This window comes from Aulonocara stuartgranti (genome assembly GCF_965226115.1).
Source record: "Aulonocara stuartgranti genome assembly, chromosome: 16".
Lineage (NCBI taxonomy): Eukaryota > Metazoa > Chordata > Actinopteri > Cichliformes > Cichlidae > Aulonocara > Aulonocara stuartgranti.
This window is the reverse complement of record NC_138952.1, coordinates 3,138,893-3,166,535: the sequence shown is the minus strand read 5'-3', so window position 1 is coordinate 3,166,535 and position 27,643 is coordinate 3,138,893. Positions and strand designations below refer to the sequence as shown.

At 41.1% G+C, this 27,643-nt stretch overlaps 2 protein-coding genes and 1 long non-coding RNA gene across 7 annotated transcripts; 1 reads left to right on the top strand and 2 right to left on the bottom strand.

Annotated features, from left to right (window-relative positions):
- The first annotated feature begins 283 nt into the window (after positions 1 to 283).
- Positions 284 to 9,928, top strand: map3k19 (mitogen-activated protein kinase kinase kinase 19). 2 transcript variants are annotated; one of them, XM_082508109.1, is made up of 12 exons: positions 284 to 437; positions 1,067 to 1,127; positions 1,982 to 2,069; positions 2,770 to 2,898; positions 3,059 to 3,213; positions 3,281 to 3,315; positions 3,432 to 5,654; positions 6,452 to 6,556; positions 6,813 to 7,051; positions 7,148 to 7,400; positions 7,510 to 7,718; positions 8,086 to 9,928. In XM_082508109.1, the coding sequence occupies exons 1-12, from the start codon at positions 390 to 392 to the stop codon at positions 8,153 to 8,155; spliced, it is 3,615 nt and encodes a 1,204-aa protein (XP_082364235.1). In that variant the 5' UTR covers positions 284 to 389; the 3' UTR covers positions 8,156 to 9,928. The 2 variants fall into 2 exon arrangements, with proteins under 2 accessions (XP_082364235.1, XP_082364236.1); XM_082508110.1 differs by lacking the exons at positions 284 to 437; positions 1,067 to 1,127 and adding exons at positions 1,622 to 1,647; positions 1,823 to 1,874.
- Positions 8,655 to 22,695, bottom strand: ccnt2a (cyclin T2a). Of its 4 annotated transcripts, XM_082508128.1 has the most exons (10): positions 22,490 to 22,695; positions 21,706 to 21,787; positions 21,485 to 21,613; positions 21,121 to 21,181; positions 19,861 to 19,923; positions 18,387 to 18,432; positions 13,286 to 13,449; positions 13,051 to 13,121; positions 10,646 to 11,921; positions 8,655 to 10,469 (listed from the first exon to the last, which is right to left on the bottom strand). In XM_082508128.1, the coding sequence occupies exons 1-10, from the start codon at positions 22,645 to 22,647 to the stop codon at positions 10,396 to 10,398; spliced, it is 2,124 nt and encodes a 707-aa protein (XP_082364254.1). In that variant the 5' UTR covers positions 22,648 to 22,695; the 3' UTR covers positions 8,655 to 10,395. The 4 variants fall into 4 exon arrangements, 3 of the variants coding, with proteins under 3 accessions (XP_082364254.1, XP_082364253.1, XP_082364255.1); XM_082508127.1 differs by having other exon boundaries at positions 8,655 to 11,921; XM_082508129.1 differs by lacking the exon at positions 19,861 to 19,923 and having other exon boundaries at positions 8,655 to 11,921.
- LOC309690793 lies at positions 15,945 to 16,220 on the bottom strand. Its single transcript, XR_014271814.1, has 2 exons — positions 16,062 to 16,220; positions 15,945 to 16,021 (listed from the first exon to the last, which is right to left on the bottom strand). It is a non-coding gene; the product is annotated as an uncharacterized lncRNA (long non-coding RNA).
- Positions 22,696 to 27,643: the final 4,948 nt, after the last annotated feature.

The window sequence follows — 27,643 nt, the reverse complement described above, 5'->3', positions numbered from 1 at the left end:
AAGAGCCTTTACATGTGACGGAGTCTGCGTCAACAAACTGAAACCATGTGACAGAGAGAGCATGGATCAATATGGATGAAAACATTGTTTAAGCCAAAAATAAAAATAGCTTTTTTTCCCTTTTTCTTTTACTGTTTCTAACCTATCAGACGCCTGCACCCCAACCCCAGGAGTGTGGCCCCAAACAGGGATTTGCACAATTTCTGCAGGAAGAAAAAAAGTGGACTTATTTTACTTTACACTTTACTACTTCTTTCTTTTCCTGGTTTTGTGTAGATGCCGTTCCTATTTCACAAACACGGGATTTGGTCGCAGAGATTGGAGATTCAGACGGAGAGTTGGACATTGAGAGCTTTTATCCTAACCAGTCGATAGTAGCCACGCCCACAATGACAGCAACCCGTCAAGATCACTTTCTTCAGTACAGCCACACCAGGGTGAGTTTTACATCTGCAGTGTGACCAGCAAGCTGTGTGTTTTTCAGTGCAGTCAGTTCAGTTAACAAACACACAGAGAGACAGTGTGGTCACCCAGAAGACATATATATGGACCAGTAATTGGCTCTCTGTTTGAGTGTACACGTGCTCTGTGTAGCTGACACCGTACTGCCATACTACTGTATTGTGGGTGTTCTTATAGGAAAAGTAGATGAGCAGACAGCTGGTTAGCTGGAGGAGACCAGCAGGTGGTTTACAGGGAAGATCTGTAGTGTATGTACACAGGTATAATGTCTGTGTGCACAACACATTTAGAGTAATACATATATAGAATACAGGGCGAGTCCATAGCAGCATATTAGACTCAGTGTAGAATGAAGAAATTCAGCTTACAGGAAAGTTCAGAGTCATATATTTAAATTATAACGTTATAAAGTTTTACGTTTTTGTGTCAAAGTCACTTGTGGACATTGATGCTACAAGTACATTTAATCTAATTGAAATGTATATATTTGTTTTAAATTATTTTAAGCATTATAAACATAAATTCCATCTGGAAGATCTTTTATGAGCCTCATTTTTAAGACTGGAGCATGTATTGACGACCTCACCTTTGTTCTTGGTTCCAGGAAGTTCCAGAGTCTCCAGGGAGCCCCCCTCAATCTGACCATCATAAAGACCTGAGCCAAGGTAAGGGAGCTTTAAGAGGTTTTAGCCATGTTTACTTGAAGTGTTTGGTGAAAATGAAGCGGCATTCCTTTTGTGGACTTATTAGATTGGACTAAAATTGTGCCCTAGTTAACCTAACCTTTTAACCTAAGAGGTCAAAAGGGTTAAAGACAAAGTTAACATTAACTTGCAATAAAAATGCCTCTCAGTTCACGGGTCCTGGATGGCAGCTAACGCTTCAGATTTTGAAAAAGGAACATAATCAGCATCCCAAATAGGCCATGAGATCAAATCACCTTCTAAAAGGAGGGGGTTGGGGGGGTGACTGGATAGGAGTGGTCTCGTACACAACCCCAGACGGCATGGTTTGGACACCACAGAGGGAAAGCGAGGGTGTTAGACAGGACACCAAAAGCATTTCGACTACAGTGAGAGAAAGAAACTACTGACCAAGAAATCGGGATAGAGGAGTGATAGTTTAAAAAAGAATTCTTTAAAGTGGCCTCATCATGGGATCAGAGACCAACAGGCTCAGAAACAGGTAAAACCTATTATTTCCTCTGTGATGAGCATTAGTGCGGTAAATATGAACGCTGTGCTGCTGTACGTTTAATGTAGAAAATAGTAAGTGTGAACTTAAGTTGAACTTGTTCGTTTGCATGGTTATCAAGGCTCTTTGTGGAGTTAGAAAACTCTTTTCCTGCTGACTGTTACAGGAGGTACAACGTGGCTTTTCTGTTTTTGTACCACTGACAGACTGTTTGGATGGTACGTGTTTGAGTTTCAGCTCAGCATTTTACTACGAATACTGAAAGAATAAAAATGACATTTGATGAACGGGTGTTACGCTGTGTGTTTGTGTGTGTCCGGAGCAGATAAGGGGATCCCCCCCTGTTCCCAAGAATCCATGGAAACACTGATAGACATGAGGGAAGCCTATCAGGAGGCAGGCAGGGGAGGCAGGTGGGCACGCTAAAATCTCTCTCTCTCAAGCACACACATTATCATGTGCGGTCTTTTTAAGTGTGCATTCACTGTATCAGGATAAGAATATAATTTACAAGCTGGTGATCCTGCGCTGACTCCTGTGAACGCATCAGCATCTGTTTATAGGTAACCACAGACTGTTGTGTACAGACAAACATCTTTGATGTGTACAGGTAACAGCCTGCAGCTGTAACACACAGTCCTGTATATACAGCATACACTCTCAATGGGCTGGTCAACAAATCCCCCGTCCTTTAACACCAACAGCAGAAAAGTGTCTGGTTACACCCACAGATCTGCGCACAGGCACCTGTCACCGTGTCCAGAGGACAACCTGTTCTAGCCAAACAGGTTAGGAACAGGGGGAGAGGGGGCTTTGGTGAATCAGCCCATTGTCTGTTATGAGCAGCTCTCACCACTGAATCAACTCCAAGCTCTCCAAGGAGAACAAAGGTCTTTAAGCCGGTCTCTCCTTTCATAGCGTCAGCTTCCAGAAATGTGAGCAAAGTGAGGCTTTACATGCAGTTTGAAACAAAACAAACTTCAAATGCATCTGTACATGTCTTTCATTAATGTTCTTCTTTATAATTTCTCAGTTCAGACATTATAGTGTGTCCACAAATAATAATGAGTTTCTCCATGACAACCATAAAGGGTTTTCCACTCTTTTCCTCAGTCAAGATGTGTCTCTGCCCAGTTTGCACAAGAGCAACAACAGCAGACACCGGGGCCATGCAGACCATCCTCTGGCGTCTGGCTTGCTGAGTGTGAGAAGCCCCTGCCAGCCAGTACCCCCACCACACAGGTATACATACACGTGAACTATCAAGCAGCAGATAGCTAACTTGTTACGCTACTTGTTACCATCACAGATGAAGAGAAGCAGGTGCAGCAGTGCTGACAAGAAAAAGTTTAACAAATCACTGGCACTCACAAAAACTAAATATTGCTTCTTCTTTTTTCAGGAGACGAAGAACAAGAAGTGTGGTTGCTGCATCGCCACCGTCCCACTTGTTGTCTGTGCCAGAGCCCAGTCAGCTCAGCCAATCGGCTCCCAGCATCATGGAACCTCTGCTGTGTCCAAACACTATGATGCAGGCCAGAGCACACATCCAGACCCGTATGTACTCTGCATTACACGTTATATTTCAATGACGTTTGATGGTTACATCTCTTTCTATCTGCAGGGTTGGGTTCTCATCATACTATAAATGAACAAAAGGTATGTTTTAATTACAATCCTTCCATTTTCCCCAATACTTTCATTTCTTTTTCATCCACATAATGTTTTTATAATGAATAATTCCTGTATTATTAATTTGCCACGGGTTTCTCCAGGGTCTCCTGCCCCGAACACCAAAACTCTTGGCACCCCTGGACAAACGCTTCAGAGACGGCACCGCTCTGCCTGTACTAAAGCAACATGTTCCCCTGAAGCCCATCAGTCAGAGCCCTATTTCTACAAGGACCAGGTTGAAAAGAGAGAGACTGTCCTGGGGCAGCTCATGCATTGACCCTTCAACGACGAAGGATGGCAGTGTGGAGAGCGGGTCCAGCAGCAGCCACAGCTCAGTCGATTTAGAGGATGAGGACGCTGACAGGGATCAAGATGCATATCTGACTGTCAGTCACGACAGGATGTTGGAGCTTCCGAAGGATGCGAGCACCGCTGAGGCTGATAGGACTGGGAAGACAGCGCTGCATTTTAAAGTTCAGTCAAAGATTAATCATGTTCCACTGATCCGCAGATCAGGACATAGCCTGAAGGAAGACCTTATCAATCATACAAGTGATCTTCACAACAGTGAAATAGCTTTGAACTCTCAGAATGAAGGCAAAGTGAGCCGTATGAATATTACAAAAGAGTGTGCTGACAGCGAGTCATCAAAAGCATATGACTCTGCAAAAAATGGAGACACTCTGACTCAGGATGAAGGCATTTTGAATAATGTAATAGTTTTCACATCAGAGTCAAAGGACGAGAAGAACAACGTGGGGAACACTTCTGAACCCGGGACTGAGATTATCCACAGAGTTGTATTTAATGTGAATAATGATCTAAATGAATTGAGGAATGTGAAACAGACAGAAAAAACAATAATGAAGTATTCCTGTGATGAAGAACACCAGGTAGACAAAACATTAGTTTGCAGTCCAGTAGATGAAACGTTAAATCCCAGAGCTGCTGTGGGGAATATTCAAATTTGTGCTTCACCTGAAAACATTCATCGGAACGATGGAGATCACAAGAAAGATGAGAAGCTTACACCGGATAAGGAGAAAAGAACCAATGTGAACTTTGAACTGAGAACAAGCAATCACACTAAGCAGCCTTTCAACATACTAGCACATAAAGACAGAAGCATTTTAAATCGGAGTAAGTCCAAAAGCAACTTTAAGTACTCCTTGCTGAATACTCAGGTCAAAGATAAAACCAGGAAAAGTCCCGAGCAAACTGGTAGCAGAGGGGGTACTGTAGCTAAAGCCAAGTCAAAGATGAAATCAAAATGTGCTCACTCTAATTCTGGCACTTCATCGCCACGGAAGAAGGTTATTGATTATGCACAGAGCAAAATAATACATCCTGTCACTACTCAGCAGCACGCACAAGGGAGGGAGCTGAGAAGTGCCCAGCAGCTGAGAAAACCCTGTGTAGAGGAAACACCAAGGTCTAAATCTGCCGTTGACCTCATCACCTACAAGGATATGTTTCAGCAGATACAGAGTCAGAGTCAAGAAGGGCCAGCCATCTATGAGATGTTTGCCGGTCCTGTCTATGAAAACCTCAGAGTTCCCTACACCTGTGAGAAACTAAACGAGAGAAGCCCTCCCCAGTGTGCTCCACCTAAGAAGACACAACAGGGCCATAAAGCAAAACACAGGCAACTGAAATCAGCACACAGTAAGCCGAACAGAAGCCCAGCTGAGACAACAGTGGTTTCAGCTAAAAGCAAAGCAAAGCCTGTGCTGTCCAGGATAAAAACTCCAGTCACACCTGTCAGGAAGGGCATCCACAAAGGGCGAAATAATCCTCAACTAGACACTGAGGTAGTTCTTAACAAAGGTGTCAACATTTGTCAAGACAAGGGTGAAAGTCACCTGTCTACAATAGAAGAGACCTTTCCTACACATGACTCTGAAACGATCAAATGTGATGATGACAGCACTCTCACTACACCAACATCTGCCTCTCATGGTGCAGATTTCAGTCACACACACAAAAATATTCAAGACACAACAGTAAGTTCATTAACCGGAAATCAAAACGGACCACTTCCAGAGCCCGTGTTATCAAAACGTCCTCATCGGCCAAAGATGGACACATGGACATCTTCAAGTAGCAACAGCTACACAATTACGTTCCCTGTTTACCAGAAGTTTCTGGATGAAGCAGGTGACGGGCCACTTACAGACGATCTGCTGCAGTGTCTGGCAGAGGAACTGATCTCTTTGGATGAGAGGGATGCATCCATAGGCCCGCTTAATCCAAATAAGGAAAAGAGCAACCAGGAATCCAGCAGAGAAGATAATCGTGTCATGGGACTAAATATGTTTTCCGAGGTACCCGTTTCGGAAGTCAAACTGTCAAATCTTTATCTACTGATAAATACTGCTGGTTGAGGAGGAAACAATAAGGTTTTCAGTTCTGGTTAGAGAATCAGGGTCTGGAGAAGAGATGCTGTTAGATTGTTTATTCTTCAAAGAAGTGGAGCAGCGGAGAGTACATGCAGAACTGGTCACGGGGTATACGTGCCATGTGTTAATTAAGCACCGTGATTCTCCCAGGACTCTTGAAGTAGGAATGTATGTGTAATTTGCACAATACGTATTAGAGAATAAACAATGCAAACAGAACTGGTAAATGTGAAACAAACAACACATTCAAGCAGATGCTGTTTGTGATGGCAGGAGAGGGATTACTTTCAGTTCGGTGGTATGTCTGCTGTTAGATTTCACTGGGCAAGCACTGCTTTCCTTGCTTGTCCTGACAGAATAACGTTGCATTCATTAGCTATTTCTGTGCTACGGTGAACTCTAAATCTTGACTGAAACTATTCTAATAATCATCCTTTTGCAGAAGATCACCCAGCTGTTTTACAACTATTCTTTCAAGAATTTTTAAATGAAGGTTAAACATTGGCCTGCAGTTAACTAAGACAGGGAGATCAAGTAAAGGTTTAAGTAATGGTTTAATTAACATTGCCTTTAAAGCCCATTTAACAAAGATAAACTGATCATATTTAAAACTGAAGCATTACTAATGCATAACAAAATGTTGAATGAGCTGATAATTAAGTTCAGTCACTGTGATAACGCTTTCTTGTAGTGTAATTATCATTATGTGCCTTTTATTGAAGATTGCTTTAAGAGGCAGTGGCACTGTGCTTGGCTCTGGGTTGGTCTTGGATGACACCGTCACATGGAGAAAGGGTGAAGTACTCGGCAGGGGCGCCTATGGCACAGTATGTATCCTAACTTTTGATAGCACATAGCAAAAAAACTGAACAAGAACTGAGCCAAAAATTGTTAAATTACTCAGAATGACCTACTTTTGCCACTGTGTTCATTTAGGACTAAATGAACTACTAGAATTGACCTTCTTTGACATTTTCTCTGACATGAAAATTTGCTTTTCATTTATTAAAACATGCACTCCAGAATATTCCAGAAAAACCAAAATCATTTACAACAGCAGGTCTTATTGCCTCACATTACCAGGTGTACTGTGGCCTGACCAGTCAGGGTCAGCTAATAGCTGTGAAGCAGGTGATCCTCGATTCCTCGGACGCTGATGCTGCAAATAAAGAATACAGTCGTCTGCAGGGGGAGGTGGAGTTGCTTAAAACCCTCAGACACATCAACATTGTTGGCTTCCTGGGTACCTCGCTTCAGCAGCATGTGGTTTCCATCTTCATGGAGTATATCCCAGGAGGCTCCATTGCAAGCATCATTCACAGGTTAGTCTGAAATATTTTGTCTGAAGCTATCACTTCTGGCAAAATAACTGTTCTTCACAAGAGTCCCGAGTACAAGTTATTATCTGATGCCCTCAGATTTGGTCCACTGCCAGAGCGAGTCCTGGCTCTGTACACTCAACAGATACTGGAAGGGGTGGCTTACCTTCACATGAACAGGGTGATTCACCGAGACTTGAAGGGAAACAATGTCATGCTAATGCCAACTGGTGTCATCAAACTCATAGACTTTGGATGCGCACGTCGACTAAGTTATATGCATCACACAACTTGCAACAGTGTTGACCTGCTCAAGTCTGTTCATGGCACGCCTTACTGGATGGCACCAGAGGTACACTGGAGTTCAGTCATTAAAAAAAAATTTAATCAATAATCTGCAAACATTTACGCTGCCATGAGACCTCAACTTTACTTTTTAGACATTTGTCTTCTCACTTCAGATTATCAATGAAACGGGATATGGGAGAAAGTCAGACATATGGAGCGTGGGGTGCACGGTGTTTGAAATGGCCACAGGGAAACCACCGCTGGCACACATGGACAAGATGGCTGCCTTGTTCTACATTGGGGCTCAGAGAGGGTTGATGCCTTCCTTACCAGACAGTTTCTCAGAAAATGCAAAGGAATTTGTAAAAATCTGCTTGACAAGGTGAGATGTAGTGCAAAGATTTGTTTTAAAAATGTATTAATTTATTTCACAAGCTCAGTTGCATGCCAAAACAATTTCAGATTTACTATATCAAGCAGGTATGAGACCTGGTGATACTGTGTAGGTCTAACACAGAAGCAGAAATCCACTGTGTAAGTCTATATACTTGACTGTTTTTATTTTTTAACTATTTCAGTGTAAGGTGACATTAATGGTTTGAAACGTGTCTAAAATATAAGGTATCCTGTGCAGAGGTTTCAACATGGTGGGCATGTTGTCCGTTTATTATGTGCAGTCTGTGGTTACATGCAGAAGGCGTTGCATCTTTTATTTCGTTTACTTTGATCTAATTTCATTGTCTCTCTAGTGACCAGAAGCTACGTCCATCAGCTGACCAGCTGCTGAAGCATTCATTCATCCCCACAAATGTGACGTGAAAGAGGAAATATGCACCGCGATCAGACAGGACTGTTTTCAAATTACAAGATTTCACTGAGTTTGATTTATACAACTCAAAACATCAAATGGTCTTTTGTGACCCTGTGAGAGCTTACCATCTATTCAGCACTATAGCAGTAGTGCCAATGATGGGCAGGATGAAGAAGAAAAACCATAGTTATGAGAAGCACTTTTGTATACAGTGATATGATCTATAAAATGTGAATTACATGTAGGATTTTTCCTTCCTCATACATGTGCCATTTAGTTTTTATGGTATTTTCAGTTCTAATAAAAAGAAAATGCATCATCTATACTTCAGTCCAACCATCATTTTTCAGTGACCCCCATACCTTTATATTGAATCACAAAGAATTCAGCATTTAACCGTGTTTAAATATCATGCCACTGGAAAAAAACAGCATGTCTCCTCAAATGTAACTACAAATCAGTACAGTATGTTTTTATTTTGCATGAAATGACAAAGACCACCAGGACTTATTCTGTGTCAGGGTAGTGGCAACATTAAAGTTTATTTGGAATTTTGAAATGAAAAATGGAGAAAAAGGATGTGAAGACTAGCTTATGTTCTACAACTGCAGTAATCCTGTGTGCCCGAATGCAAATCCCCAATCAGGGTACAATATAGCCTCAGCCTAATTTGTATTTTGCACACGCTTAACATAAAACAAGTAACCCAGTCAGAAACAGAGAAGATTGGGTCATATCAAGAATCTACAACGGAAGAGTGTTTAATGTATGAAAGTGATAATAAAGCCGTGTCCAGACACGGACAGGGCTGCAAACATAATAAAACCAACTGAATAAAAGAAAGTCAGTGATACACAAAAACTATGAAGCACGTCTACATTGCAGATATTTGAGGTCACCTACATATCAGGCAGGTCAATCTGCCTGTGGCCAATTATTCACAGCTAAATGAAAGCGAGCCAACAAGTGTTTCATCCTGAACAGTACCCTGTGAATCAGTGACTGAACAATGGGCATCTCCATTTTTATCTAAAGGGCTACAACTTTATGAAATGTCTGATGCAGTTAAAATAAAAAGGGTTATGTAAACTTTAATAGCACAACTACTGTCCTTGCCAGCTTTATTTTTTTTTCCTTGTTGAGGCACAACCTTTGGCATCCAGCTTCAAGTCTACTTAAGAGGTCCAAAAAAATTATTTTTTGGTACAAATTGCATCGCTCTTATGTGATAAGTAGGTGTCGGATGTGCCAGTTGCTGAGGGAATCAAGTAATATTCTCTGATGGAAACCTACAGTACATCACTGTCTTATAGCAAGGCTGTAAGAAGCACTGGAATGCTTCGATCATTTACCCGATGATACCCACTCCACTGATCAACAAAATAAAACTCTTTTATAGGTATTACAATAATCTTGTTATACTTACAAGCAGCTCCTAACCTGAGTAGTCATGGTATAGCTTTTTTTCTTTAAACATACAAAAACGTATGTACATTTATCTCCATTTTTGTAAACAGCAAGTTAGCGCTCTCCTTCCAAATCCCTTTGATTGAAACATGCAAATCATACGCACAGTACTTAAGTATAAAAAGAAACCAAGACAAGAAAGTAATTTAGGAGATGAATTTTAAACACCTAAAAAATTGCATCCATCAACAGTACTAAATGGAATATCAGCAAACTGAAGGCATCTCCACCTGGCCACCATCTTCCTCCATAAAAACCACAAAACTGTGATTCAATGAAAATAATAAAAAAGAAAGAAAAAAAAAAAAGAAAAAGGAAGAAAGCAAGGAAAGTGCACCTTCCTTGCTTTTTATAGAACTTGTAATACTTGTGTTTTCTCATATGGAGATCTGACATGTAGGGAAAGAACTTCTCCCCCTGACGGAAACAAGCTTTCCCAAACACACAACCACCTTTTACACGTTCCTAGACCCATTTGAGGAGGAAGAATAACAAAGCAACAATTCAACACAATAACAGAAAGAGGACTGAGCACCAAAGCCCAGAGATGTGACAGTCAGGAAGCATAATTTTTCATCTTTCACATCTCAGAAGCTGAGAAGTCCAACAATACTCTTTTTTTTGCAGATAACTTTCTGCCTTTCAATAAAGGGTTTATCATCACATAGAGGTTTTTTTTTCTAGGGCACTTAACAAAGAGGTGAGCATAGTCTTTAAAGTTTGAACTGTGTGTAGTTTGTTGCCATTTTCATGTGCTGGCCATGGCTGCAGAGGGGTGGACTCAGTGTCTCTGCTCTCCCACTTCATGTGGCGATTCACTAGGAGGAGGGTACTGCTGAGAGGTCCGCAGCCCACCTGGGTGTGACAGGAGGGGAGGAGGAGAAACGAGAATAAGGAGAAGGAGGAGGAGAAGGGTGGGGTGGAGGTAGGGAGGGAAGGAGGTTAGCCATAGAGCTGCAAGCCAGATGAGACACACTGCAGTACAGGAGAGGAGCAAGGAGGGAAAGAGGGGGAAGAAAAAGATGAAGTACCTGCAGCACTAGAGCCACCCTTGGAGATTTTGCTCACTTTGGAGCTAGCAGTGAAGGATGGGGCCGAAGGGTGGTGGTTGTGGCTGGGCTCTGGATATGCCCTCTTGCGTGATGAGGAGGTGGGCCCAGGAGGCCCATGTGTTGTTCCTTCCATGCTGATGAGTCCAGGAGGACCTCGCAGCAGGCCTATCCCAACGCCTGAGCCCTCTGTAGCTCCGCGGCCGTTGCCACTGTGTGTGGGGGCGTGACTGTGTTTATGGTGGCGATGGGGGTTGTGCTCTGCCCCACGATGTTTCTCTTTGCTCACCATCGGGCTGGAATGTTTACTTTTGTTGTTGTTGGTGCCCATGCTTTCATCTGATGAGCTGTGACGCTCAGAGGACGACACTTTAATCTTCATTTTAAGCTCATCTTTGCTCATCTGTTGACTGCTTTTATCCAGCTGGGAACCACTGCTGGCCCCCGGCACAGCTAAGCGAACTTTAAGCGAGCTTTTGTCCCGTTTGTCACTGTGATGGCGTCTATCTTGGCCCGAAGATGAGGAGGGCACTTTCATTTTCTTTGGGGAAGCTGTAGCGCTGCCACCACTGCCATGGACTGTTTGTTTTCTGTTGTCTCCTTGGCTCATCACGGATGGTGCATAGCTAGAAGAGGAGGACAACAAATCCTCCCTTACATCACAGTCCATTACTCCACCATGCTGTTCCTGCCTACGTTTCTGCCCGGAGGCAGCCAGCTCTGCAGCATGTTTCTCTCTGTATTTATCCAGTGACAGCTTCTGAGCTGGAGACGGCTGAGCTGGTGGAGGGTAAGCAGACTGAGGTGCTAGTTGATGCTTAGCAGCTCCACTCGCACCAGCTCCCTTTTGTTCTTGTTTGACTGGGTTGAAATCTATTTTTTCAGTCTTGTATACCATTGGATGCTGAAGCAAAGAGGAAGTAGAAGTTTGCAAAGATTCTGGGATAGGGATGCTGAGTGATTCTTGTTTTATACAGGTGGTAGAGTATCCTTGCTGGCTCTGGTTGCCCTGGGGCCATTCACTGTGGCTACCTGGATTGTATGTGGTGGCTATGGAGTCTAGAGCCAGAGCTACTCCACCGGACTGGCTGAGCATGGGCATAGGAAAGGTAGTGCCTGCTTTGGAAAACCCTGGGTTGGAAGAAGGAACGCCAGGAAATGAGGCATCAGCTTGGTCCTGGGCCAGTGAAGGTCCAGGAAATGAGTTGTCAGTCATCTGGGCGTTTTCAGTCTTAGGCTTTTTGGCAGCTTGCGTTGCCTGCAGGACAGAAAATAAGGCTGGTATGACTTTGGTTTTTGTAGCTGTAAGATGATGGCAAATGTAACCCACGTCAACTACACACTGCCACATGACCTACGTCAGCTGATATGAGGTCCCTCTCCTGATTTGCTGCATAAGATAAGACCTGGGTGTGGAGGAAAACTTTTCGGCTTCTGCTGTGGCTATAAGCATGAACGGCGTCGAAAATGGCGTGGGAAACACGGCTCTTTCCTTCTCTTAAATGAACCATAAAAATTGTAGTAATTCAGCAATAAGTGTCTCGAACCTTTGGCGGTAGCAATGGCAGCTGGTCAGTTGTTTCTATAATTGAATTTGCATTATTCTTTATACTTTGCTTTGAGAACGATTGTTTCCGTACACTCTAGCTTATTTAATCACTTAAACATGCTCTTTTTGAAACAGTGTACACTTAATTGATTATTCTTACTTGTTGGCTTAAATTCGGCTGTGCTGTCTGTTAGACAACTGCCTTTTTTCATGCTGTTTCCGTATGCGTTTGTTGCAAACACTACCTGAACATAGCCTGAAGTGTACAGATAAAGCTATGAACCTAAAACAATGAGAAATTTAAGTGAACTACTGTACTTTTGTGAAATGTCATAATGTAATGTTCAGAGTCACATTATTGTATGGAACAGTGGAATCATAGATGTGTTTACCGGTAAACTGAATTAAAATTGAAATGTTAATGGACTTGGCCCTACAGGTCCTGAATATTCCAGCAGTGAAATTAACGTAAGCAGATTTATTTATTTTGTGGTTGTACTTATTTTGTTCCACTTCCCCTCAGGTCTTCAGCAGCTACGTGATTTTCGCCTACATTGTTCTCTTAAGAAACTTTCTGTCTCAAGTCTCATCATTCACACCACCTGGGCTCCATAAATAACCTTTCCTGCTGCGCATCAGTCAGTTATCTCTACTTAAACTAGCCCTTTAATAATTTACACAAACTGGCAGTAATGCTCAATGTGGCAAGATTTCGACTACAGTTCTCTAACAGCACCTACGTGAGGTATTTGCAATTTTAAAAACCTGCTGCCAATACTGCAAAAATAAAATATAAATACATTAATGGCTAACAAACAGGGCAGTAAATCCAGCCTACCCTCCAGTTGCGTATCCTCTTTAGTCGGCTGGGCGTTTTCTCCAGAATCTGCAGAAACTCATGGGTTAACTCTGAAAATGCAGGATATGCATGTTGTTAAAATTCTGATGTCACTTTTAAAGCTGTTAGTTCTATAAACTTGTCTTGGTTAAGTATGCCTACAAAAGAACCAAGAAAAGGACTTAACGCAAATTGCAAGAGATTACTCTGAATTAAAGGTAAAATTCTGTCTCACCATCAAGCAGCTCCAGAGTGACAGCGTTGTCCACATATTCCCACCAGTGTTTCCCATCAGTAGAAACCGGGATCTCCCAGTTGGACCACTTGCACGCCAGATGGATGCACACACAGGCAATCACTGTGGGCTTGTACTGGAGGCAGAAGGTAGTGAGGTGCAGACTGCACGTTGTGTGATGGTAAAGGCACGTGAGTCAGTTGATTCAGTGCAAGTGTGGTCAGGATTAGTCCCACATGTGGACAAAGGAGAAAAACAAGAGGGGGCCGACAGCTTTAATATAATGTTGGAACAGGTTTCAAGACTCATTGTTTTCTAACAGTGTTCATGTTAAATAGATTTTATGAAGTAAAGGATTTAATACAAGCACAGCTGTATGGTTGCAGGTATGATAAGGAGATCATTCTAATCGTGTCTAAAAGTAACAAACATCATAAAAATGTAATAAATCAATTCAACAAACAAATGTAAATATCAAGAACAACAAAAAGGTAGTGAAGTAGGGAATGACTCCACTCATAGAATCATAGTCATGTCTTTGCAAAACACAAGGATAATGAGGCCACCCATGCAACAATGACATCATCATACAGTTATCTGACAAGGGTACCTTCCTACAGCACCCCCTGCCCCCCCCCTTCTCTCTCTGAACTGTGTTTAAATTGCTTAATCAGGTGGCTCAACATCAGGGCAATGAAGGCATACAACTTAACAGCCCTGTTGTATAGGTATGATTGTACTGAATGAAGTTTAAAACCCTAATTAAATACGTATAACTGCAGTTCAGTTTGACATGTATCTGTAAAACTCAACTGCAAACATGAGAATACTACGGTGGCCACGAGTTTAAATGTACTGAAATGTAAGCAAATGCCAGCAAATAGGAAAATGTTGCTAAGGCACACAAAGCACAACAGAAGTCGAACAAACAAAATCTAACTCGCGTAATGTGATGGACCAGCTGCAGAAGTGACAGAAACCAGAAGATATGAAGCAGAAACACTCAGCGGAAGCAGAGGGTTTTTCAGTGTTAGAGGGAGAAAAAGAGTCAACGTAATGTGTGTAATTAAATAATACTGTGGCCGTTTACTGTTAGGACTGTCACTTATGCACCTGGTCCATCAAGTTATTGTGTTCCACAAATCACTTTTCCTGTGTTTTTGAATTTTTGTGCCATTGTGCTCAGTGTGGTTTTGCACAGGTTCGACCTGTAAGGGTCACTGCAGAATACAGACTAACTACTATTACCAGTTAAACACTGACAGCTAAAATATAAGAAAAACAAAGGTTAGGTTCTTAATTATGGGGGGGTGGGGGTGTTCGCTTTTTTTGTAGGAGCTATCATTGGACATTTCAAGTGTACCAAGGCCACGATTTAGATCTCTGCACAACATCTCACTGCTAATGGGACCTTAATCCATAATCAAAAAGCCTAAAGGAAGACAGTCGACTTCATAGTTAAATTTAACAACATTTTAATAAATTATTAATGCCGTTGTAGGGAGAAAAATAGCTTTCAATAACTTCTGCATCAGTACATTTTAAACACTGCAGAGAGTACAATGCCTGGAATTAGAGCTGGGCGATATGAGATTTTTTCATATCACGATATGTTTTTTTCATTTCAGGCGATAACGATATCTATCACGATATAAGCCAAATAACTATATTTGTAAGATTTAAATGTGCTGTTGCTCACAAGTAAAATGTGAAATAATCAGCAGCTTGTTTTTATTTAAATATTTATTTCCCATAATAAGTTCAACAGGGTAGATGTACTTAAGGAACATGAGACTTTTTCAGATAGATAAAGGCAAATATTGCAAACTACACAAAAGGCAGCCGCTAAAGCGTTTAAGTTTCAAAATAGAACAAACGAAACAGACTAAATTGTCAATTCCACTTAGAAACAAAATATTAATTCTAAAAATAAATCTTAGTTTGTTTTACAGAAGAACAGACAAAACTGACTAACTTTTGTCAATATCAAATAAACTGAGCACTAAAAGGAAATTCTCAATCTCTCCTTGTTGTATAGCTGAGCTTTTCAAACAGTTGTAACAGTTACTTTAGTCTGACAGAAGCCGAATGACGAATTAGCGCTTCCAGTCAGAGACTGAGGCTACGTCCACACGTACACGGGTATTTTTGAAAACTGAGATTTTCTGTTTTCGTTTTAAAAAATAATCCCGTCCACACATAAAGGCAGAAATGAAGGAAAACGCTGCTATGAACATGCCAAAGCAGCAGGTGGCGCTAGATTCCTAACCGTGCCGAAATGTTGGCCAATCAGAAGTCTAGAAGCCTCGGTGGGAAAAAGTAAACAAAGCTGGGGCATAGAAGCAGAACCGAGTCGTATGTGTGGAGGGACAGTAACTGTGTGTATATGTAAGCATTTAAACACTGCAGAGAGTAGAATTAACAGTAACAGTATTGTAGAAATTCATTTCACCGAAACAATAACGTGGCGCAGTGTGACGCATGCACCAGTTTATTGTATTTCCAGACTTGCTTTCGGCACAATTTACAGTGCACGCTACTCTATTTTTTGTCAGACTTGAAATAGCCGAAATACCTTCACACTACGGAACTTCTATGGCTCTTCCGTTTGACAATCTCTCCGGCATTGGAACCATCATCTGTTTTCTCTTCGGTCACGCTCGGTTGATTTTTCTAGTCGGCACACTCATTTCCTCCATTACCCGCTGGCTACTTCCCAAACAAACACACGTGCGGCTTGGCACTTGTGCTGTAGTAACAAGCCACGCGACGTGACGCTGCGGCTGTGATTGGTTCGGCTCTGCGCTACTTAATTTGGATTGGCTGACCTTTTTTTTTTTTTTCTTTGAGGACAAGAGCGGCGAGGTCTATCGCGATAGCTTAATTTCTCTATCGAGTAAAAGTTATATCGCGATACATATCGTTATCGTTCTATCGCCCAGCTCTACCTGGAATATGTCTAAATGTTGTGATGATGACAGTTATCAAAGCCAATGCTTTATATGCTCGCTCTCTATATAAATGTATGTTTAACCAATTTGACTGAAAACAAAAACCACACGCACACTAAATGATTTGATGAAATTAGTTGCGCATCATATTTGGGTTTTTCCATAGCAGAGGTAAAGTTGTGCCAAGCCATGCAGTAAATGGTACAACTGTTTTTCCACTGCACCACACAGCAATAATAGTCATTTCCTTGAACCACTGATAAAGATCAGTAATGCAGCGATAAACACATTCCATTTGCTACAACTTATCTGCTTTTCATGGAAGAGAGCAGTTTACCACTGAAGAGCTTTCAAAAAAAAGCATCCTACAACAGCTAAGGTTTGGTTTTCAATTGCAGAAAACGAGTTCAACTATTGTTATTGGGGCGATCGTGGCTCAAGAGTTTGGAGTTCGTCTTGTAATCGGAAGGTTGCCGGTTCAAGCCCGGCTCGGACAGTCTTGGTCGTTGTGTCCTTGGGCAAGACACTTCACCCATTGCCTACTGGTGGTGGTCAGAGGGCCCGGTGGCGCCAGTGTCCGGCAGCCTCGCCTCTGTCAGTGCGCCCCAGGGCAGCTGTGGCTACAATGTAGCTGCCATCAGCGGTGTGTGAATGTGTGTGTGAATGGGTGAAGGACTAAATGTTTTGGGGTCCTTAGGGACTGAGTAAAGCGCTATACAAATACAGGCCATTTACGAGCAGCTAATAACTAGTAAAATGAAACGCTAACAACACAGGAGTCAAACTAAAGGCTCTTTTCCATTAGTACCTACTTGGAGCGACTCGCCACAGCCTTCCATTAGTTCATAGTACCAGGTACTAAAGTAGTGCCTGCTAGGCCGAGTTCCAAGCTATCTGAGCAGGTACTAAATTGTGACGTCGTCAGACTGCACGGCACCGATTGGCTGGTCAGAAGCAAAGAGATCATCTCCCTCTGCACTCTGAATCAGAGTTTCTGTGTGGATACATATCATCTCAAGTTTTGGCAAAAACCAATATGATCCTATACTCCCGATTCACTTACACAGTAGAGAAGCAGGGCTTTAAGAGGGTTACTAAAAAGAGCTCGAGCCAAAGTGAAAGTAGAAAAACATTTTTCACAGCACCGTCAGTTATATGACAAAATCGTGTAGCTGCTGAAGACCTAATTTAGTTATTAAAGTTGTTTCAACTTTAATTGAAAAGTCTACTTTGGCAACTCTTGTGCTCTCTTCCTGCCATTGCAATATAATGCAGCATTATTTATGTAACCTGTCATAAATGACAGCAGCTCACTGGAAAAGAAAGATGGAAAACGTCCTTCATTTTATCTGCACTAAATGTTGCTGCCTGCAAGCTGCAATAACCGCTAAACATGATCTCTTTCTCTAAATTGTCATAAACATCAGTATCGCAAATTATGGTGATATATTGTTGAGGCTGTGTCACTCACTCCTATCCTGCTGTAAGGCTGTAGTGGAAATGCATGTCAGGATTGCTTGACTTAGCATGGTGTGGCTCAAGTGGACCAACCTGGGCTAATGGTAAAACCCTGATTTTTTTACAGGTCCTTAATGGGTTATAATTAGCTTTTTCTTAAGCTTAAATCAACTTTGAACTAGAAGTGCATTTAATGACAAGCAAACATTACAAAGGCTGAAGATATCTAAAGAGATGATACATTTTGAACAGATTCATATGAAAAACAACATTTTAAGAATTAATCTGCGGTACTTACCGAAGGCCCTCTATGAGAAATGTTTACATCTGTGAAATCTTTAGCTGCTATTCAGGCTACCAAAGTGTCTTTCTTTTAGAATTATGCACTTTTTCGCAACCGAACAAACGTGTGGGTTTCAAGCGCACCACTACACTTCACATTTTGCATTCAACCCATCTGTGCCAACACGTGGTCCCTTGTACAATACACCGCACTGCAACTGGGGCCGGTAACGCTACAAGCCACCACGTCCCGCTACCTTGGGAAGAAGGGAGGGGAGCTGAGGGGAGGAGGCAAGCGTCCCAACAACCACCAGTGCAAGTAGGGCCGGTTGGACACTGAAAGGGTACCCTGCATTACAGGAAGCTATGGTGTGCAGTCAAAGTGCAACAAAGAGGGGCAGGATAACAACCTGTTGGTAGCCATGAAATAGGAAGTCTGTGCCAGATCCTTGCTTGCTGAAAGAGAGGGGAAAAAGACAGAAGGAAAAGAAAAATCAATTTTTCTGCAAACCAAAATTATTTTATCATTAATATAAGGACAGAATGTCAAGTTTAGCATTTAAGCAGATTTCCAACGCACTAATTAAGGCAAGACCGAGACTGGATAAAAACTGAGCTAAGCTAGTCCAACATTTTGGAAACTTAAAAGCTGTGGTACCTTTTCTGAATAGAGAAACGTTAATCTCAAAAAAGGGCTTATAGCCAATTAAAGCCACTTCCAAGGTAATACAACAGGGCAACAGGGAATGTAAAGACGTGTTTGTAACCGGACATGGACTGTAAATTTGTCCTTAGTCTACACCACAAAAACAAACAAATTTAATACTACCCCTTATAGACTATTGTCTAGTAAACAGTGAAATTAACATTTTGTTCATTTTGAATTGTATTCATAAACAAGTGCGATTTATATGTCATGTGCACAAAGTAGAATGGTAGCAATACATTCCTGGATGACAGAAAATATTAACGTTTTGGTAGTTTTTTTCCTGCACAGAAGAATTTCTGGCAACCTAAATATAGTCCTTTTGTTAAGGGTTTCACTAACTCAAGTATAATAGGAATAAATGTTTGTCAAACGATCACAAATGCCATGAGGATGCATATATCATTATGAATTAGGGTGCAGGCTAATTCTGAGACAGCAAAATAAGTATGTGTAATCTGAAATTTAAATATATATTTTCAGCTCATAATTATGTCTTATTTTAAGAATATTCCAAACTCAGAACACTTAAATGCACAGCTCTGAGTGGTGATTTCTCTCTCTTTGCTCTCATCTGCTCTGCAAAGGCTGCATGGACTCTGGGTTACAGTTTAGTGAGGCAGACAAATCATGCATGAGGGCTAACACAAAATCCACCAATACTGGAGCAATTTATCAATAACAAAGGCAGCTCCCATTTCTAAAACAAACAAACAAACAAAAGTTTTAGACAATCAGTAATTTGTATGAAGGAAATTTAAAGCTACCAGGTTGGGGTTTTTTTTAGGACTGTAGCTGCCGGTAATCTAGCCTAGCAGTATTAAGATGGACAACGTTTTTTAAAAGCACACATTCTCTTGCTTTTATTAGAAACAAAGATAAATCTGAAAACAGTTTCTAGCTGAATTTTTGTAGCCATTGGTTTATTAAAGATTACAGTTATATTCTAGTTATATGAAATAGTAATATCTCAAAACTAATTTCATCTCAGTCTTGCTTTAATAAGCGTTTATGCTATGTCAAAAACAATGTGAAGGAAAAAACAAAAAACAAAACACAAGGTTAAGTGTTTTCACGTAAGCATTAAATCAGCAAGGTTTTCTTCCCCCTCCCCACCCACATCTGAGGTGGGATAAACAAGAGCAGAGGGCACAAAGAGCAAAGAAGGAAGCCTCTACCTCGCACTAGCTGGGTACATTTCACCACATCAGTGTGTGGGTGATCAATAGTTATTTCAAAGCCTGGAACAAAATACATGACAGGTGAGTTCAACACAGACATAGCTGGGAGGTGACATGTCATTTTGTGATTAAAAAAAAAAGGTAAAAAAAGCAAGGGAATTTGCAATCAATTAATATTAGTACACATCTGTGTACTGTTGTTAAAAGTAGATTTTGGAGCTTGATAATGAAATTGGGTACATTTGAAGTGAGACTTAATTAACTTGTATAAACAGATTTTCCACGATTGAAGTAGGAGAGCACAAACTGTTCTAGTCAAACCAGAGATGCATCAATCCAATACTGGGATTGGTATCTGTCCAACTGTGACTCAAAAAGCTGGCGCAATATCAAGGCTAATGACCCAATCTACACCCGATCTATTTGACTCCATCTCGTTCTGTCTCACAGACGTGTGATGTAGAAGCCAGAAGGATGATTGTTCTGGGGCACTTGTGGGGAAGCTTTTATGTAATGTACAGTATTTGCAGTTATATAACACTTCTCTAGTCTAGGAACAAAAGGAGAAACAAGCATGACTGTAACATAGAGCTATGTGCATTTTGAGCTCAAATAGTGCTATAGCAAATAAATGACAGAAATAACACTAATAAATCTATTTACCCACAATAAATAATGGAATGTTTTGTGTAAGTTTTCATGTAACATTTTACTAATCACTGCAGATCCACGAAATGTAATTTATCTAGGGTACTCCTTTCTTAGCTCTTGTTTTACATATAATCTAAGAAAGTGATGTTTAAGATTAATCTCATGTTGCCTAACATTACATTAAAAACAAACGAAAAACTATCCCAAGTCTCTTCCTAGTGAAGAATACATATTTCAACACTGGTATAAAATCACTACAAAGTATCAGCAGATACGCTTTAGGTATCACAAATGGGAAAAGTTGGATCGGTGCATCCCTCGTTGCAACATAGAATTTTGCAATTAGATGGAGAAAAATAAATAAATAAAAATCAGTGCCACATTCGTAACTAGCATTAGCAAAAAGAGAGTGACATGTCACCTTTACATGATTCACTGAGAACATGTATGTGAAAACAACCATATGCAAATAAAACATTTCAGTCAGCAGGCTGTGATAAACAAAGTCATCAGTAATCAATAGCACTACTCCCTTACTTATAATTAACCAATGATATTGACAAACAAACCGCTCTCAAGTCATCCACTCCAGTCACCACTACTCACCCAGGGTCTGCAGCACTATGGATTCAAGTATCACCAGCTCTTGAGCTTGCTGGAGGTATGCCTGAAGTTTGATAGACAGTCATTACAACACAACTGTAATGTGTCTATTAATCTAAACCCCTAACATCTGATTGCAAATGGCCAAAACTCCAAACAGAGAGGCTCATTACACTATTACTGCAAGCCTTGATGGGTGATTTGTTTTGTACACACCAACTGCAGGCCAGTGCAGAATAATCAGAACCGTTTTACAGCGTAGGGAAATGCGGCCCAGCCGCTTTAACACAGGCAAACCATGACCACTGAGACAACAGGAAAGAATTTTTTTTTAAACAATACAATATGCACAGATGCCGATACTTACATTACTTTTTATGTCTAGAGGCGGTTCTTGGGGATTTAGGCAAGCATGTGCAACTTTGATTACATGTTCGAGTTTCCGAGGTTGCTCTTCCACTTTTGCAGCCAAGAATAGGGTGGTTGGAGAGATTATCTGTATAAAAAATTAAAATGCAAGTATATCTGTCAAATCTACTCAACAGGTGGCTGGTGGTAAACAAGAGAGCTAGCTATATTACTACTTACATTCCTATGGAATTTGCTGAAAGAATGGTGCATATAAAATCTATGCATGTAAACGATTGCTGTGTTTATTGTTAATTGAGAGCTGAAGGGAGAGTCAAGGAAATATTAAGCTTAAGGTCAGAGCAAAACAAATGCTCTTATATTTATGTCAACATACACACAGTCTTAACCAGCTGAAGGAGCCGATATACGTCAACTTTTTCAACAAAAACGGCAATTTGACAGTTTATAGAGTCACGATTCGCATCTTATTAGCTTTAAATAATGGCCTAAATAACAAAAATCACTGAGCGTAGAGAGAAATCTAAAGTTTGTATTTGTGTCGGTACAGTGACATTAATATAAACCAGAAGAGGGAAATTAATGGATTTTAAAAAACACTTACTACAGACCAAACTATGGAAATATAACGTTATCCAGTAAATAAATGATTTTTTTGTGAAGCTGTGTATTTCTGTGGGCCAATCGAAGCTACAAATTCGCTTCAAGGCCTTCAACACGCGAACTATTAGCTAGGGAAATAACTAGCATGCTACATTAGCGCGAAGCCAAAAGGGAAAACAATTAAGAGTGAAATGCATTACTGTTCTTAAAGGTAAACGACTTAATAAGCTAAAATATTTTTCAAGAACATAACAAAACAAAGCACACCAACTGAAAAGTCCCGCGCCAAGCTCCCGAACCTCAAAAGCGGTTCAAAATCAGCTAACGGGCATAGCTAACGGTTAGTTAGCGCCATGTCTCCGTCCAGGCTGCTGGAGGAGGAGATATTTACAAAGGATACACGTTGAGTCTTTGACCCATATCTTGGATCAGATTTGCCGCTTGCTGTCGGTAGGAGAGTTCTCGATCTGCGTCTACTCCACTTCGGCGAGACGGCGTGTTTTCGAGCTGTTCCCGGGTGAAAAACCATTTCGACGAAGACCCCCGGCACGCCGCCATTACTCTCCAACGTTTGCTTGGGCATCAAGAAAGAGGATATGACGTCAGTGTCGCACAGGAAACGCAACTTTTCCGACTTGTGTGCCCGGTTTTTAAATAAATGAAGACTGCTTTATTGCAAAGGTTATATTGTCACATGCACGATAGAAATAAATATAATGCTTTACAGTTTTACAGTATTACACAGTATAATGAAACTTTTATTTTCCCAGCCTCCCTTCCCACAAAACAATTATATAAATGCAAAAAAAAGATCAAAGAAATGGACAAAAGAAAGTGCAAGTAATACATAGAAACAGTGAAATGAGTTTAAAAAATGTTTAAGCTTGAAAGCCTTAGTTGTCCCTTGCATTGCGCAAGTCTAGTAACAGATCTTAATTAGTGTAATAATGGATAATGGTTTGACCTGACAAAAAGCCGGGAAGCCTAGTTGTAGATGTTATAAATTTCATTGGCAATAACCACAATGGACAGGATTCTTAATGAGCATATCAGAGGGACGGCTAAGGCTAAGCAGTTAAGATACAAGATTTGAGAAGCAAGGCTTGAATGGTTTGAACTTGTGCAGAGGAGTGAATGTGGATATATTAAAGGATGTTGAATGTGGAGCTGCCAGGCAGGAGGAAAAGAGGAAGACCACAGAAGATGCTGTTGGTTCTTATATAGCCCTTTTTTCTGCCTCATTCACCCAAGCAATTTTGTTTTCTATGCTATGTACATTCTATCAAACATTCACACCCCTACAAGAGCATCTTGGGGTTAGTATCTTGCCCAAGCATGTTTGGCATCCAGGGATCAAACCACCAACCTTCCAGTTAGTAGATGACCTGCTCTACCTCCTGAGCTAAAGAACAGGCTTGTGGATGTAGTGAAAAAGGACACGTGGAGGGTTGTTGTGGCAGAGAGGATGCAAGGGATACCAGATGGAGGCAGATAAAATACTTTGGCCACTGCGGCAAACCTTAAACAGACTAGCCAAAAGAAGAAGGAGTCAACAGTAGCAGTGGGTGAGTGTATGTCTTGTTCAGGAGTCTGATTGCTTGTGGAAGAATATTCTGGGGTCTTTTAGTCCTGAATTTCAGACTCTTTTAACTTCTGCTCAAGAGAAGAAGCATAAACAGACTGTGTTATGGGTGTGTATTGTCCTTAATGTTGTTGTGGGTTCTCCTAACAACCCTTGTGGCTTAGCTGTCCTGTACTGATGAGAAGGCTGCTCAAGTGATATATTGGAGCTTTTGAACAGTCCAGCTTCCATGCCACACTGTGACTGAGGACCTGAAGACACTCTAACACTAACTGTATCTGTAGAAGCTGCTGAGGATTGTAGTTGACATGCCAAATGTCCTCCGTCATCTCAAGTCTTTCCTCAAGTACAGTCTTTGTCGTGTTTTCTTGAGTAACCTCTAGGTGTTATGAGATCAGGTGAGATCCTCACTGATGTGTTTCCAAATAAATTAAAGGTTTTCAACCTCTCTCCCTGGGTACACCAATGTATATTGGAGTTATATTGAGGTCTTATCACGGCCTGTTGCTCCTAAAGTCAAAAAAGATGCTTTAAAACTACATTGTAATTTACATTTATTAATGTTTTAAAGACTGCTAATGATTTAAAATTGAAGTTAATACATTTATCTTCTATTCCTCAGAGGCCGGAACCACTGATTGCCTACAATAATCTCCGCTTTGGATGGCTAGATGTCCTACTTTTTATGGAACTAAACAGGATTTTATCTCTCGTTCCTTTGTCTCACACACCTGGACAGTGTCCCACATTTCGTAAAAATGAACATGTCAGGAATGCGTGGCTCACAAACTACTGATATGCTCATCTATGAATGGCTCACTGATGAGATCCAGAAAAATGAAGAGACAGAAAGCAGTTAAAATAACAGTCCTTCTGAGAGAAAGGGGAAATACACTGAACAAAAATATAAACGCAACACTTTTGTTTTTGCTCCCATTCCCCATGGGAAGGACGTAGAGACCTAAAATTCATTCCAGATACACAATATAACCATCCCTCCCAGACAGTGGTCACAAATCAGTCCAAATGTGTGGTAGTGGGCACATCTGCTATATTGAGGTAATCCATCCCACCTCACAGGTGTGCCACATCAGGATGCTGATCTGACATCATGAGTAGTGCACAGGTGTACCTCAGACTGCCCACAACAAAAGGCCACCCTGGAATGTGCAGTTTTGTCTCACAGCAAAATGCCACAGATTCCACAAGCAATGAGGGAGCGTGCAATTGGCATGCTGACAGCAGGAATGTCAACCAGATCTGTCGCCCGTGCATTGAATGTTCATTTCTCAATCATAAGCCATCTCCACAGGCGTTTCAGAGAATATGGCAGCACATCCAACCGGCCTCACAACCGCAGACCTCGTGTAACCACACCAGCCCAGGACCTCCACATCCAGCAGGTTCACCTCCAAGATCGTCTGAGACCAGCCACCCAGACAGCTGCTGGAACAATTGGTTTGCACAACCAAACAATTTCTGCACAAACTGTCAGAAACCGTCTCAGGGACGCTCAACTGCATGCCCGTCGTCCTCATCGGGGTCTTGACCTGACTCCAGCTCGTCGCCGTAACAGACTTGTGTGGGCAAGTGCTCACATTCGATGGCGTCTGGCACGTTGGAGAGGTGTGCGCTTCACGGATGAATCATGGTTCACATTGTTCAGGGCAGATGGCAGCTGAGAATGTCCCAGTTCTTGCATGGCCAGCATACTCACCGGACATGTCACCCATTGAGCATGTTCGGGATGTGCTTGACCGGCGTATACGACAGCGTGTACCAGTTCCCATGAATATCCAACAACCTCGCACAGCCATTGAAGTGGAGTGGACCAACATTCCACAGGCCACAATTGACAATCTGATAGACTCCATGCGACGATGTGTTGCACTGCATGAGGCAAATGGTGGTCACACCAGATACTGACCGGTTCTGGGTCCCCAGACCCCCAATAGCGCAAAAAACTGCACATTCCAGGGTGGCCTTTTGTTGTGGGCAGTCTGAGGTACACCTGTGCACTACTCATGATGTCAGATCAGCATCCTGATGTGGCACACCTGTGAGGTGGGATGGATTATCTCAATATAGCAGATGTGCCCACTACCACACATTTGGACTGATTTGTGACCACTGTTTGGGAGGGATGGTTATATTGTGTATCTGGAATGAATTTTAGGTCTCTACGTCCATCCCATGGGGAATGGGAGCAAAAACAAAAGTGTTGCGTTTATATTTTTGTTCAGTGTACATAAAGAGACACAAAGACCATTGAGCCATAAGAACAAACTTTAGCTTCCATTGAGTAAGTAAAATTGTATTTATACAGCACTTCTTAAAATGAGAACAGCCACAAATTGCTTTAGATTCAGTAAGAAACAATCAATATTATAACAATGACACAAGATGCATATAAGCAACCAAAATGAACATAAAACACAAAGCACGACCCAAATATCGTCACAATCACTTCGTTTTCTGACAGGTATGCAGAATCATAAGAAGGCCCTGATCTGTGGCCCTAAAAACCTGACTTGTAATGTAGGATGTGAAGCCATTCAATCATGTAAGTGGGGGCTTCACCCTCTAAGGCTGTAAGAGTAAAATGCAAACATTATAAATGAAATCTAAGCATGACAGGTAGCTGTTGCAAAACTTTAACAGCAGACTGTACTGTCATTTTGAGAAGTGGTCTTTCATCATAGTTCTCCAGACCTTTGAAGGTTTTCAAAGTTTTTCTTTGGACATTGGCTGCTTGTTCTGTCCTTGGTCCAGTCGTTTTACCTGACCATTTGTATCTACCCAAAGAGATGAACCAGTGTCGTGTCCACACATAACAACAAAAAGCTATTTTTAAATTGTATCTTTAGGCACTTTCGTACTTGCAGCTTTTCACAAAAACACACAATTTCTTCCCACTTTAGTTGAAGCTGTGCTAAAAAGGAAACAATAACACAGTTTGACAGAGATGGAATGATATTTTTGTATCAACAAGTGGATTCCCAAAGAGTTATTAGCTGCAGTCCAATGCAGTGTGTCCTTATAAACAATGAGGAAACTGGACAAGTAACGAACAAAAGAAGTCGCAGGCCGAAAACTCCTATCTGTATTATGTCCAGTGTTGGGCAAGTTACTTTGAAAAAGTAATTAATTATAGTTACTAGTTACTTCTTCAAAAAAGTAACTGAGTTAGTAACTGAGTTACAAGATTCTAAAAGTAATTAATTACTTGAAAAGTAACTATTGCGTTACTTAAAAAAAAAAAAGTTTAACCCTCTGGGGTCCAGGGTATAATTGGCCATTTTTAGCTACTTTTGATTTTACCTTTAAAAACTATTTACTTTGCCTTGTTTGGTATCATTCTTTTCAGCACAACCTCACGTGTCTGAATTTACAGTTATGTTTTCATTTTGACATACTCTATTAACACAATTGACCTAAAATCAGACAAAAAACATAAACTCCGAGTAGAAAAAGTTATATTTTTTACTGTAACAACCACAAACATGTTTAATGAATCATATTTCATAACTTCAAATGCAAATATAAATTGTCAATTTTAAAATCATAAGCACAAGTTTTGCAAACAACAAAGTTATTTGCAGCCATTTACATTTTACCCTTATTAAATAACCATTTCAAACTATTTACAGAACAATCAGCTGTTCTGCATTCAATAAGATGCCACACAAATTATTTGTGCCACTCCAAATATTTTTGTCCACTATAAAGGAGAACATCACAGCCTGATACCTGCAGGTCTGACAGCAGCAGGTGTATCACTCCTGTTTCTACCTGGAGACAGCAGTCGCCTCATTGTTCTGACACACAACACAAAACTATCCACAACACTACACACTAACCACACAAGACAACACATTAACTACACACTCCAAACACGCTAAACGTCACAAATCTCTCACATCTCAAAACTCGCTCTTTCTCTTTTTCTGCTGTCTTTATCTCTCTCTCTCG

Bases quoted from the DNA above. Each gene is read 5' to 3' on its own strand.
- map3k19 (XM_082508109.1), top strand. From the start codon at position 390: ATGACAGCAACCCGTCAAGATCACTTTCTTCAGTACAGCCACACCAGG. The intron at 5,655-6,451 runs GTACCCGTTTCG...CTTTTATTGAAG, and splicing joins GACTAAATATGTTTTCCGAG to ATTGCTTTAAGAGGCAGTGG. The intron at 6,557-6,812 runs GTATGTATCCTA...TCACATTACCAG, and splicing joins GCAGGGGCGCCTATGGCACA to GTGTACTGTGGCCTGACCAG.
- ccnt2a (XM_082508127.1), bottom strand. From the start codon at position 22,647: ATGGCGGCGTGCCGGGGGTCTTCGTCGAAATGGTTTTTCACCCGGGAA. The intron at 21,182-21,484 runs GTAAGTATCGGC...ATCAAACTTCAG, and splicing joins CTCTAGACATAAAAAGTAAT to GCATACCTCCAGCAAGCTCA. The intron at 19,924-21,120 runs GTGAGTAGTGGT...ATTTTGTTCCAG, and splicing joins CATAGTGCTGCAGACCCTGG to GCTTTGAAATAACTATTGAT.